The 14,367-nt window shown below is 33.5% G+C and overlaps 1 protein-coding gene across 1 annotated transcript; it reads right to left on the bottom strand.

The window, feature by feature from the left end:
• Positions 1-601: 601 nt before the first annotated feature.
• On the bottom strand, positions 602-13,112 carry LOC124537416 (glutamate receptor U1-like). Its single transcript, XM_047114252.1, has 12 exons — positions 12,969-13,112; positions 10,245-10,407; positions 8,736-8,908; positions 7,236-7,378; positions 4,600-4,772; positions 3,854-4,080; positions 3,321-3,420; positions 2,280-2,458; positions 2,104-2,211; positions 1,807-1,973; positions 989-1,186; positions 602-729 (listed from the first exon to the last, which is right to left on the bottom strand). The coding sequence occupies exons 1-12, from the start codon at positions 13,110-13,112 to the stop codon at positions 681-683; spliced, it is 1,824 nt and encodes a 607-aa protein (XP_046970208.1). The 3' UTR covers positions 602-680.
• Between the last annotated feature and the right edge of the window lie 1,255 nt (positions 13,113-14,367).

Raw genomic sequence — 14,367 nt, forward strand, 5'->3', positions numbered from 1 at the left:
ATATTAAGAATTCAGTGGTACGTATGTTAAAGGCTTTGTTACAACATGTTTCTGTCTTTCTATTCAGTGGTAAGTAGTAAGAGTAGTTGACTAATAACCAAATGAAGATGGTGATTTTAATGTTACTGGACATAGGATACCATTCCTTCTTCTTAATTTGACATCATATATATGTAATATAAACAAGCGAAGAGGATATAGAATTAGCAGTATGTTGACATTCAAAGAACTTACAAAATTCCTAATCTATTTTGCTCTGTGATTACCGTACACCTTTACGTCCGGAGTATAAGATCAAATATTGCAGAAAATATATCAATACTCATAATCAGGAGTCAAATGGATGGCTTAGTTATAAGGACCGTAATTGGTCGTACAAGAGCTTTATAAATTCTTCTATATCGTTTTACATATACGCTCTTACATTTTATTTTCTTTATATTGTATTAAGTAAATATCGATTTCAAATAGACAATTTCAGGGTAAAGAACATAGTCAAATTTAAGTAGACGTTTTCGTGCCAAATTACCGTTAATTACAGAGTCGGTAAGCTTCGTAAATGTTAGTTTAGGAAATTAAACACAATTATAGGGCTTGGGGTGAATTTATTTTCTAATTCGGTGTTCTAAAGCTACATTACAGTTGAATAAATGTGATTATAAGTTTTCATTGTTCTTTATTCAAATTGTCAATTTTCTTAGTAACCTCCTCTTTTCTCTTAAGTGTAATCTGAAAAAAAAGAAATTAAAATTTCTCAGATACTGATACTGCCTCTAGTTTGAGATTGATTCTAAATTTGTGCTGTAGCAACATATTACTTAAGACTATGTATTTACATATATTTTTATATCGGCCATTTTTTCAAGAGATTTCGATGGAAATTTTATTGTAATATTTGTAATGACCAAATTTTATTCGACTGTTATGAACTCTTCCTGAGCAATTTGTACACTTCTCACACTACGTATTTTGATGACTATATACTTACAGCCTCTTATAAGTGATCTCCAGTAAAAGTACGACGAGAGAAATCAGCATGCCATACAAGGTAGCGATAAGAGCTGGATACATGTCAGTAATCCCTACGCTGCTGAAGGTGGAAATACTTCCTGAACATTTCGGTTTGCCGACGTGGAGACGACGATGGATGTTTGATTGGATTCCCGTTTCGCGAATCTTGATGAAGCTGATGAAGATATTGTGGATATCATTACATTATTTTTGATTGCCTTTTCTGGAAAGCTTAACTCTTCAATTTATTTTGATTGGGAATAAGAAGCCAGTGTAATCATTTCCTAAGTCTTAAATTTGAATATTTACATACATATATATGTATTACAGAGATATAGACATATACAACAGTGGAGTACTATTTTCTTCTCTGTATTATACTTGTTTTTTTTACTCCAAGTAAAGTAAAAAAAGTTGTGGGCCAAGGAAGCCAGTAAAACGTTTATGTCATTTATAAATAAAAAACCGTTTGAAACCTCTCATATATCAATAGCGTAAGTTGATTTTTGACCCAGTGATTATGGGACGATGGCTGCATATAAAAAATGGGCTATAATCTCATTTTAAAGAGCACCAGTTAATGTGTTCGGGCCATATTAAAAAAAAAAAACATATAAAAGAGGTTTCATAATTTTGACGCTAAATGTAATATAATAAAAAAAATTGTCGTAAGCTTCGATATTCCTAAAAAATCTTAATAATATCAGCGAAGTTTTGCAGGTGACCCAAATTTTCTATAAAGAGCACGATCAGATGTCGAGGACTGGTCGAAAACCATTGAAACTTGAAACCGACCTGATTTTAAATAAATCTTTATAAGGCGAACGCTTCTGTCCCGGTAGCCAAGGATCGATTTCGTTGATGTAATCAATTTCCACAAGGTCGCATTTCTCCTCTTCCTGGTATGTTTCTTGTATCAACCTGTACCCTGGATTTAATTCCATGTGGAAAGCGAATAGACCCTAAAAATAACATTGTAAAAATCACGTTTGTCAAATTAACATATCTCCAAGTTCAGATAATTCGACATTCATCCTTAAACCCAGAAAATTAAGACTTATAATTCCTTAAATTTTTAATGGTGCTTCATACCTTTCTTATTTTTTCGACGCCCTCTTTCATCGTGTAAAAATTAGGCTTCTTGCCTTTAGGTGCGATTTTCTTATTATAGATTGCTTTCCTGATAGGCTCATTTAGTTTCTGAAATAAAACGCAAATTATAATACAAATGTAATATATGGCTTGCTTATGATATTTGCAATTTGTACCTTAAAGAAATAGCGATTGTATTCAAAGTCGCTTGCACCGAGTTTCAAAGGTGAATTCAAAAGGTCTGGCAATGATCTTACTGATGAGCTCGGAGCTCGGAGTAGGACCACGATGTTTGCAGAATATGCCGCGTATAAAATCGTCAGCGCCACGAACAGCAGCAGGGTAACACATCTACCTGTGGAATTAATTAAGTCAGTGAGTCAGTCAGTCATTACTTGGTGGTAGGGCTTTGTGCAAGCCCGTCTGGGTAGGTACCACCCACTCATCAGTTATTCTACCGCCAAAGAACAGTACTCAGTATTGTTGTGTTCCGGTCTGAAGGGTGAGTGAGCCAGTGTAACTACAGGCACAAGGGACATAACATCTTAGTTCCCAAGGTTGGTGGCACATTGACGATGTAAGGAATAGTTAATAATTCTTACAGCGTTAATGTCTATGGGCGATGGTGACCACTTACCATCAGGTGGCCCATATGCTCGTCCGCCAACCTATACCATAAAAAAAAAAAAAAAAAAGTGATGAATCTTATTTAACTGACGTAATGTAAAAAGGCTGACTCGCTATTTAAGTATGTACCACTTACTGCCCTTTTAGAATTAAATAACAATGATTATGCACTTTTAAAATGAATGCTGATTGAATCGTATATTACAAATACCTTTGACGATATTATATTACAATGCATACATACTATTTCATCAGCTACCCATATAATAAGATTGGAGTGACTGTTTGTAATATTCAAATAGAGAAGTTTTATTCAATGCATACGTATGTAAGTACTCAGTACATATACTGAAATAATATTTTGTCTATCTGTTTGTTCCGGCTAATTTCTGGAACGGCTGGACCGATTTTGACGGGACTTTCAATGGCAGGTAACTGATATAATAAGGAGTAACTTAGGCTACAATATTTATTTATTTTGTTAAATTCAAACGCGTACAACGTCGTGGGCATAGTATATTTTTACAATAAGATGAATAAAGTGACTTTAATAAAACGATTAATTTTATTCGTTGATAAAACTTAATAACCTGCTGCGTATCTGGGTTCGAGCGTACACCCCTGCTGCAAAACGGCACCGATGATCAAAATCAGCACATCTGCCCATGATCCATTTAGTTGCAACGGGTGCTGAAAGCAGATCAGATTACCCATGTTCTAAGAAACCCTTGTGACAATTATGATACTTTATTCCATCCATTTAATGTAAAGTAAAAAAAGTAATGTAAATTTCTAAAAATTTCCCACTGCTGGGCTAAGGCCTCCCATTAAGGAGAGGGTTTGGAACACATTCCACCACGCTGTTCCAATGGGGGTTGGTGGAATGTACATGTAGCAGAATTTCGATGAAATTAGACACATGCAGGTTTCCTCACGAGGTTTTTCTTCAACGCCGAGCACGAGATGAATTATAAACACAAATTAAGCACACATATATATAGTGGTGCTTGCCTGAGTTTGAACTTGTAATCATCGGTTATGATGCACGCGTTCTAACCACTGGGCCATCTCAGCCTCATTTTAATGAGTTTGACAAAAACATAAATATTGAATTAGGACTCACCATACCAACAGAAGCCTCCCATTTCGAGGTAATGTATAAAAACAAGGCGCATCCCATGACACAGATGAATATGGCGACCCATACAGCTGTGGTGAAGGGCAAAGCGAAGATGTTCTCCAGCAAAGCCAAGGGTGGTTCCCTAAACACGAACCGCACAGCTGTCGACCCAACCATGGCTATGTAATCTATGACCTTCATTCGCTCCTGTGTGAATATTGTAAGCGTACCTGAAAATCGTGAAATTCTAAGTCATCTATCACCTTTGAAAATTATTTTATTAAATTTAGGATAATCCACAATTTTATTCGCTGAATTTGAATGAATTCAAATGAATAATGCCTTTGACTTTTCCAACTTTTTCTAAAGCGATATTGATTACTTTCGATAATAGATTGCAATTGAATTGCTTGAATCGATCAAGATAAAGTGTTAAATCTGGTTATTCAAATAAGTAATTGATTATTAATTAAGAGATGATGACCTCTGTGGTCGAGTAGTGTGTACACCGGTTTTCATGTACGCCACTCCGAGGTCCGGGGTTCGATTATCAGCCGAATCGATGTAGAACAAAAAATCATTAGTTTTCTATGATGTCTTGGGTGTTTGTGATACCATCGTTAGTTCTGATTTTCCATGACACAAGTGCTTTAGCAAATGTAAGTAACATTGGAATCAGAGTAATGTATGTAATGTCCAATATTTATATTTATATTATTCCAAAAATGAACTTAAGTACAATTAATTACCCAGATCAGCCTCCTTCTTCAGTAGATGATCAATTATTCCCTGCCAATTGCCGTTCTTGTCCTTATAACCCCAAGTGTGAGTAAAAATACGTTTCTCTGTCGCATTCAACATTTCGAAGCATATCTTGACGACCATATAAGACATTTTAGTTATGGAATCTTGGTGGAGATTTCTGTAACAAAGTTATTTATAACCAATTCCAGACACAGTAGCGTAAAGACAAATTAAACAATTTTGATTAGTATTGTCGTAATATAATTGGTCGATATCTTAAATAATAATCAACAGAGTTTCTTGTGGAGTCAAAGAAAAGGCCATTGAATGTGGGAGAAATTTGGATGTAGAATGAAATAAGAGATTAAGTGGAAAAGTGTTGTATTATAAATAATCATTGTTTGTAGTGCATAACGAAAGAGCATTGAAAGCCAATGTGAATAGCGATGGCCTAATGATGATTATTAAAAGGTTACATATTTGTTTATTAACATATAAGCCCCCTCGCACGACAGAAAAATCTATGAATAGGCGTATTTTAGACCTCGCTTAGCATTGAACGTGTTAAGACATAATATACCTATCTTACCTTATATTAATTCCTATCTTATTTATATTGAGAATCAGAACACTTTCGTTATTAAAAGACGAGTCTAGTCTAGTCCAAGTTTATTTTAACACAAAATAATATAATTGATTATTCTAAACCAGCGGTGGGCAAGACGTGGCCCGTGGAACATCTTCCTTGCGGCCCGTGAATATTTTGAAAAAAAAAGTTGTAATATATGACACGTCACATGCAAGTAGCGTCTCAAATGTAACCTGAGACATAACTTTTTTTTTTGTGGCTTTTATTTGTGAACTGAGACATAACACTAAAATTTGTGTAAAATCAATTTCCTGTTTGGGTCATTTGTAGTTTTCATTTCATTATTTTTCTAGGCATAAAACCAAAACATATAAACATATTGAAAGTATTATGCGTACGATTAAAAATCTGTATATTTAACAATTTAAATCAATTTTTTATAACAATTTTATTTTTTCTATGAAATATGACGACGAATTAACACTAATAATGGGTAGGTATATTGGGCTTTTAAAGTTAATATAATGACTGCGGCCCACCTATAGTTTATTTTGCTACCTTGTACCTAGCCCTTGCCAATGCCTACCAAGAGGTTGCCGACAGCTGTTATAAACCGACACCGATTCGAATAGAATCTAAATACATACTATTAATACTACTAAGATCAATAATAAGATAATCAATTAAATTTTATTTTATCCTGAATCACGCTTTCGATGTTTTGTATAACAATTGCTATAAATCAATTGCAACATTCGCAATGTAGTTGTTCTCCTGACTTCAAAATTGATATAATCTTCACGACATCATTATAATTAGCTATTATAGTAGCTAATTATAATGATGTCGTACATACATATGTTAATGGTAAGTTATATGTATCGTTATATCGTTTATAAGTCATTGTTATAATAATTGGAGATTATTTAATTAAATTATTATATATAAAAACTAGTTGTGCCCCTTACTTTGTTCGCTATTGAATTTAACAGAAAAGTCATTGTTGTAGCCTAAGTTACTCCTTATGAGATTTTTGTCAGTGAAATTTCCGTGAAAATTGGTCCAGCCGTTCAAGAGATTAGCCGGAATAAACAGACGAAAATTAATAACAAAAAATTGTAAGAAATGTTATTTTGGTATATGTACCGTGTATACATATAAATTTAGCAAAAATCGGTTATTTTAAAGTTAAAAAAAGACAATCCCAATTTTATTATATGTATAGTATTCTAAAGTATTTGTTTTAGGCGAGAGTTTAACGCCACCATCGTAGACATAAGTAATAAGAAATACCCCTTAATAAAAGAAAAGTGTCGTTTAATTTCTTTCTCCGGTTCTTCTAGCGTCTGAAGTGTTTCTTGTCGAACTGGTGAAAGATTGTTTGATCAATAAGTAAGTGTAGCTATTAAATATGTATATATTTTTAACTTTCACTTTGATATACATTGGCAATGCAATACGGAGCTACAATAAGATGTAATGACGATACGATATGTCTAATATTGTGTTAATTTGTATTTAATTAGCCGAGAATGAGCCGAGATGGCGCAGTGGTTAGAACACGTGCATCTTAACCGATGATTGCGGGTTCAATCCCAGGCAAGCACCATTGAATATTCATGTGCTTAATTTGTGTTTCAAACTCAAATAACATTATTCAATATAGAAGCATTACACTTTCTTATTGATGGTCAATTGAAACACTACCACCGGTTTGGAAAAGAAAATACTCTGACCTGAGAAGAACCGGCGAAAGTAACTCAGCGGGTTTTTTTTTTGTTTGTCTCATATATTATATAAACACTTTTATAATTCATCTCGTGCTCGGTGGTTAAGGAAAACATCGTGAGGAAACCTACGTGTGTCTAATTTCGTTGAAATTCTGCCACATGTGCATTCCACTAACCCGCATTGGAAAAGCGTGTTGGAATATGTTCCAAACTTCTCATCAAAGGGAGAGCACGCCTTAGCCCAGCTGTGGGAAATTTGCAGGATGTTGTTGTTGTTGATGTATTTAATTTTAAATATGATTTCAAATTATTCAATACATACAGCCTGTCATCCAAGTGTTTCCTCGTCTCGTTGCTATCGGTGATCACATTCGCCATAGTCAGAACGTGCCTTCGTAAGTTCCTCCTTCTAATTGAAATCACTTTTGTGTATCTGTAATCTTCCAAAGCACCGTATTTTGATATCTGTGGATTTTAAAGTATACATTGTTGCGTTTATAATTATTTTTCATGTATAGGTAATGAAAGCCAAGAGTCAAGATGGCTCAGTGGTTAGAACGCGTGCATCTTAACTGACGATTATAGGTTCAAACCCAGGCGAGCACCACTGAATATTCGTGTGCTTAATTTATGTTTACAATTCATTTCGTGCTAGGTGGTAAAAACATCTTGAGGAAACCTGCATCTGACTAATTTCATAAAAATTTGCCACATGTGTATTCTACCAACCTACATGGGAGCGGCGTGGTGAAATATATATAAACCTTCTCCTTAAAGGGAGAGGAGGCCTTATTTCAGCAGTGGAAAATTTACAGGCTGTTTTTGTTGTTGTATAGGTAATATAAGATCTGAGCTCCAAACTAAAGCATTTAGAGATTCCCTCACTATAAACAAAATAATCATCAAAATCGGTTCTTCCGTAAAATAGTAGATCAGAACACACTACCACAAGGATTACATATAGAGTACGTAATGCTAGAAAATAATCAACTTATAAAAAAAAAATAAAGAAATGAGACGATAATTGTTGCTAGTGTGAATGAGACTTTAAATCAAAACGATTTACATTCGACCCAAAAACGAACGTAAAATAATATTTAAAAAAAATATATAATACTTCTTAATTCTGTCAAGTGGCTTGCTATCCAATTTAATAAAACATTTATAAATTGAAATCAGAATTTGTTGATAAAAATATCGTGGCCACTCCTTTAATTAAGCTTGATTGATCAGACACTTCAAGGTAATGGTAAAAGGTAACTTACATATTATCATTAGGTAATATATATAAAAGTATATTGCTTTTGATTTAAAAAGGGAAAAGAAAAAAATAAATAAAATGAATTAAAAGTAGGGTGAACGCGCGGCTTCGTCCACATTGTGGGTTAGTAGGTTGTGGGCTGGCTATCGGCCCACCTGATGGTATATGATAACCACTACAAATGATCTTAGATAACCAATGTGCTTCCAGCTTTAGGAACTGAGATGTTTTGTCTCACTCACACTTCAAATCGGAACACAAAAATAATAATTAATACTTCTTGACAGTATATGATCTAACTAACCTATCCTGATAGGTTTGTACAGCCCTATCACCAAGAATCACCAAACATGATGATCACGTGTAGTTAAGACAAGAAAGCTTAACAAACGTGCAAATATATGATGATACTATTGTGGTATGTAGGTATGGTCCGATTCATCACTCAGAACTCCAAACTAAAGAATCCTTCAAAAGTCAAAAGCATAAACGAGAAGTTTTATACATATAAAAACTTTTTACTACTCATTTTTTATTTGGCTCTAAATAAAATTCCTTTACCTTCATTCGATTTAGCTCTCCGCTGACATATAATGTCACATTACTCGTGTCATTTCCTGCTGTTTCAATTGGTAAATAGTTTGATTTCTGTTTGTGTTTGATTTCAACGCTGGAGGATCGCCAAGAGCCTCTCGTCGTGTAAATGACTTCAGAGCTAACCCCCACTTTATAAGCTGTAAAATAATGCTATAATTAAAAACAAAGAAAACACAAGCAATTAATATAAATGTTACCAATTATATAAAAAAATATATTATAGCTGCATTCACTTTAAAAAAAATCATACTTTATTCATGTAGGCAATGTAAGTGTTTTACAAGTGTAAAAACTTCGTGAGAAAACCTGCATGTGTCTAATGTCAACTTTTGCCACCTTTTTATTTCAATTAATATATCTTTTATTTATAACGTATAGTAAATACGCCCCCTCAGGGCAAAGAGATCCGTACATTTGAAGCTTACTCACAAAAATCTTTAAGTATAATCGATATACATATTTAGCGTGATACCGCTTTGCACGAGTATCCTCAAATACTTATTTGATACAGTACTTTTTAATATGCTTACCTTTATAAACAGTGGTCAATAATTGCTTGACAAGTTACATAAATGACATAAAATTAGAGTAAATACGAGTGATATACCTGTATATAATTAACATCGATATGCAAATAATATTATTACTATCTGTGTCAAATTTCCTTAGATAAGCTAACTTATTTATGTCACATGACATAAATAGTCAGACGAATAGTCCTTCAGAGTGCTATAGTAGGTACCTACTTCATATATTATTAAAACAAAATAAAGCTCATGTCAAAAGTCTCTGATAAATAATACGTCTTGTATATCTTTTAGAGTAAGAACTAACGCGCACTGGTAACTTTTGTCACGGTGACTGTTTCGTCACTCTTGTCAAGTCCGTGAATATGTACAGATGATGACACAAATGTCACCCAATTGTCACGTCGTAACGAGCGCGCACCTCCATACATATTCATGGACTCGACAAGAGTGACGAAACAGTCACCGTGACAAAAGTTACTAGTGCGAGCTAGTTCTTACTCTACAATATTCGAAATACGAACGCGTGGAAAAAATATTTATTAACAAGTAGTCCCGCGGTTGCGCTCGCGTTTTAGTGTATTGGTGAAAATGTATCAGGCAAAAAAGATACATAAATACATTAACCGGCAATAAATTCGGTAGTTATTCTTCTCCAATTTTTTTTACAGAGCATATCCGTAAAGTACAATGAAAATATGACATCTAGAAATTTATATCATGTGAAAGTATCTCTGTATCGAAATATATATATTATTATGTATCTTCACGACCAATCCGCTAAACATAATTTGATGTAATTTGGCATGAAGCAAACTTAAACTCCAAAAAAGGACATAGGCTAATTTTTTTGCGTAACACAAAACCTAGAACGCTAGCGAAGCCGCAGGAAACTACTAATTCAAAATAATTAGTTTAAGTATTAGTAGCGAACTAAAATACATACCTTCTACAAGTTGATACTCTTCATCGTTAATTTTTTTCGCGATAACGACATCGCTATTGAGAGGAATGTCGAGATTATTAAATAAATCGAATTTGTAAGATCCGACGTCGGAATCCAGTAACAACCATCTGTATGGGGACTTGAAGTAACCTTCGTTACTAACCTGCTTAGAAATAAGTTAAATTATTATATATAAAAGTTAGTTTGATTGTATTAATCATCATTATCACTACATAGTATAAACTAAAGTCGTTTTCTCTGTCCCTATATCCCTATGCATGCTTAACTCTTTAGAACTACCCAACGGATTTGGATACGGTTTTTTTTTTGACAACCTCCATGGTCTCGACCATGGAGGTCGTATAGTAGTGTTCTGAGGTCCCGGGTTCGATTCTCGGCCGAGTCGATGTAGAAAATTCATTAGTTTTCTATGTTGTCTTGGGTCTGGGTGTATGTGGTACCTTCGTTACTTCTGATTTTCCATAACACAAGTGCTTTCGCTACTTACATTGGGATCAGAGTAATGTATGTGCTGTTGTCCAATATTTATATTACTCCAAAAATGAACGGTAAATTACAATTAATTACCAACATCAGCTTATTTATATTATTTAATAGATAGAGTGATTCGGAGGAAGTTTCTTGTATATAATACATGGACAATTTAGTAAGGAAACAGTGATAATTTTAGAAGTTTCTACTGTGATGTCATAGCGTTGCACCCGTGCGAAGCCGGGGCTGAGTGGTAACTAATAATTGGGGATCCAAGTCCGGGAATAAAGATAAACAAATTTTTGATTTATGTATTCCATGCGATTTGCTATAATACATACGATATTATAATACAACATTGTTATAATTACTACTAATATTCACTTAAAATATTTTAGTTCCGATACCAATTTCATCGACGTTTAAAATGCCATTTATTCCCAAATATATAAATATGTTTTGAATATCACGTTAATTCGCTGTTCTTTTGTGTTTGGAATAGACCATAGTTAATTATCTTTTTATTATCTAGTGTTAGGCGGTGAAGGAAAACATCATAAGGCGTTTTTTTTATGGTATAGGTTTGCGGACGAGCATATGGGCCACCTGATGGTAACTGGTCACCATCACCCATAGACAATGACGCTGTAAGAAATATTAACTATTCCTTACATCGTCAATGTGCCACCAACCTTGGAAACTAAGAAGTTATGTCCCTTCTGCCTGTAGTTACACTCGCTCATTCACCCTTCAAACCGGAACACAACAATAGTGTTGTTAGCAGTAGAATATCAGACGGGCTTGCATAAAGCCCTACCACTAAGAAACGTTGCACGATAAATTGACGTTTAATTATTACAAATATAATCTTTGTATATGTATGTACATGTGTATTATGTAAATATAGAATTGTTTTACGCAAACAGAGATATCTTATAACATCCACTTATACTAATGTATCACACAGTAATAATTTAAAGTGGAAGGGCGCCTGCGTGGATTAACAGATCTCACCCAACTCACAACGAAATGCTTAACTTACAACTATCATAAATTCTTACTTACTTGTTAGAAAACCGTAACATTAAGGACGAGATCTTAAATAGTAGATATATCGGCAAAATACCTAAATATATCACTGGAGATCTTATGCATTATAACTAAAGTTTGTCTTTAATTTTTAATAAACTTAACCAGCTGAGCTGAGATGGTCCAGTGGTTAGAACGCGAGCATCTTATCCGATGATTGCGAGTTCGAACCCAGGCAAGCACCACTGAATTTTCATGTACTTAATTTGAGCTCGTAATTCACCTCGTGTTCAGTGCTGAAAGAAAACATCGCGAGGAAACCTGCATATGACTTGCTTCAACGAAATTCTGCCACATGTGTATCCACCAACCCGCATTGGAGCAGCGTGGCGGAATACGCTCTAACCTTTTCTCAAACGTAGGTCTTAGTCCAATAGTGACAAATTTACATTATATTGAATATAATTATGACGAAACTTAACAAAATATTATTTTTAATTAAAATTATATTAATAGATTCTAAAAAATAACGATATCTAATCCGTATATATCATAAATTAAAATTGATATCCATTTTTATATTTACGGTTGATTTATTTCGATGGAATAATTAGTACGAGTTCTCAGTCTAGTCGCAATACCAATTATAAATCACTACATAGTATAAAACAGAGTCGCTTTCTCTGTCCCTATATCCATGTATGCTAGAATCTTTAAAACTATGCAACGGATTTTGATCCGTTTTTTTAAATATAAAGAGGAAGGTTTATACATATGTATAACATATACACATTATACTACAAAACACTGATAATTTTAGAAGTTTTAAAGTCTGTCTTAAATATTTTTCAGGCAAGCACCACTATAAATATGTGCTTAATTTGTGTTTATTTATTTATTATATAATTCATCTCGCGCTCGGCGGTGTAAACCTACATGTGTGTAATTTCATCGAAATTCTGCCACATGTGCATTCCACCAACCCGCATTGGAACAGCGTGGTGGAATATGTTCTTAAAACCCTCTCCTTAATGGGAGAGGAGGCCTTAGCCCATAAGTGGGTAATGAACAGGCTTTACTGACTTTACTTTACTTACTTTAAGCTAAGTTGTTAATGGCTTAAATAAATGAATACAATATAATAAAATTTCACACGAATCTGGGGCGTGTAGTTAGTATATATTAAACTGTATCGAATCAGACCTGTGCTAAGAACACTTCGATTCCCGGACACGATAAATCAGCTAATATTACGATTTGATGTAGAAAATATTCGCTTCGGTTGCTTTGAAGAGAAGGTGCCAAGAAAATGTTTTCTTTAAATAATTTCCTGCCCAGCGACAGCATTTGAACTGCAAAAAATAACATTGCATTTAGACAAGTACCTATTTTTGATTAATGGCCATTAAATGATCTATGTGAACTGGATTGTGGGAAGTGTATAACTGTAACTAACACTAAAAGTGTTTTTATTTTTTTCTGAACGAACATTGCACGCGATTTCGTTCACTAATGCTAAGCAACTCTCATGTATTTATAAAAATAATACTTTGTAGTTTTTTATCCTTGCTTCACTTATTATAGTTTGTTACATTACGTTTCAAAAGTGCTTGCAAACCTTAATACTTAATAAAGTAAATTTTGAAATCTTTGAAAATAATAATAATAATAGGAATGCTGATAATTCCGGTAAGTAAATAAAGATTGTCAATTATTTTCTGGTTTTGAGGTTCAAGATCGAACAAGCAACTTCCACATCACGGGGCGACCCTTTAAACAATTATAATATTTTTATGAATACCAATATTATAAATAGGAAATAAAATCTGTCTGTGTGCCTGTTGCTCTTTCACGACCAAACAACTGAAGTAAATAATCGTGGAAAAACATACATATTTATAGGTCAAACACAGAACCTCCTTTTTAGTCGGTTAAAGCACTAAAACCTTCTCCTGAATGTAAAAAATACTTTTCTAAAAACCGCATCCAAATAGCTTTAGTCAAACGCGAGATAATCGCGGACAAACATACATACATACGTACATACAAACAATCGAACTGAGAACCTCCTTTTTTTTAAGTCGGTTAATTATATAACATCCTGCTTGGAAATCAACAAGTATTACAAATTTAATCCCGGTGTCAAAAATAATGTTTCACTATTTAAATTGTGACATACAAACAAACATACATATCGTTTAACTTTTATTATGCTCACATGTAACAAGTCTCTCTTGTGCCAATTATTTTGATTTAAACTTAAAACTAAGCAAAATATAACCAAGACTCGATTTAAAATATACTAAAAATGTTCTCGATTGAATGATGTATTATTGCAAAATTATGAGAATAAAGAAAAAAAATGTATCTTAAGTCGTTTTACCAATTGGCACTACGACACACGTTCAAAAGATCCACTAATTTAAAAAAAAAATTCTATATTTTGATTAGTTCGTTATTAAACGCTATACAAAACGTAACAAGAATCTTTTTTTGTTTTTACGCCACTAAATTTTCCAAGCGATTTTCATCACTAAACAGATTTATTCAAGAGTAAGTTTTATGTATACATGCATATTAAAGTATAGAGTAAAAAAATCTT

This window comes from Vanessa cardui, chromosome 18 (assembly GCF_905220365.1).
Source record: "Vanessa cardui chromosome 18, ilVanCard2.1, whole genome shotgun sequence".
Lineage (NCBI taxonomy): Eukaryota > Metazoa > Arthropoda > Insecta > Lepidoptera > Nymphalidae > Vanessa > Vanessa cardui.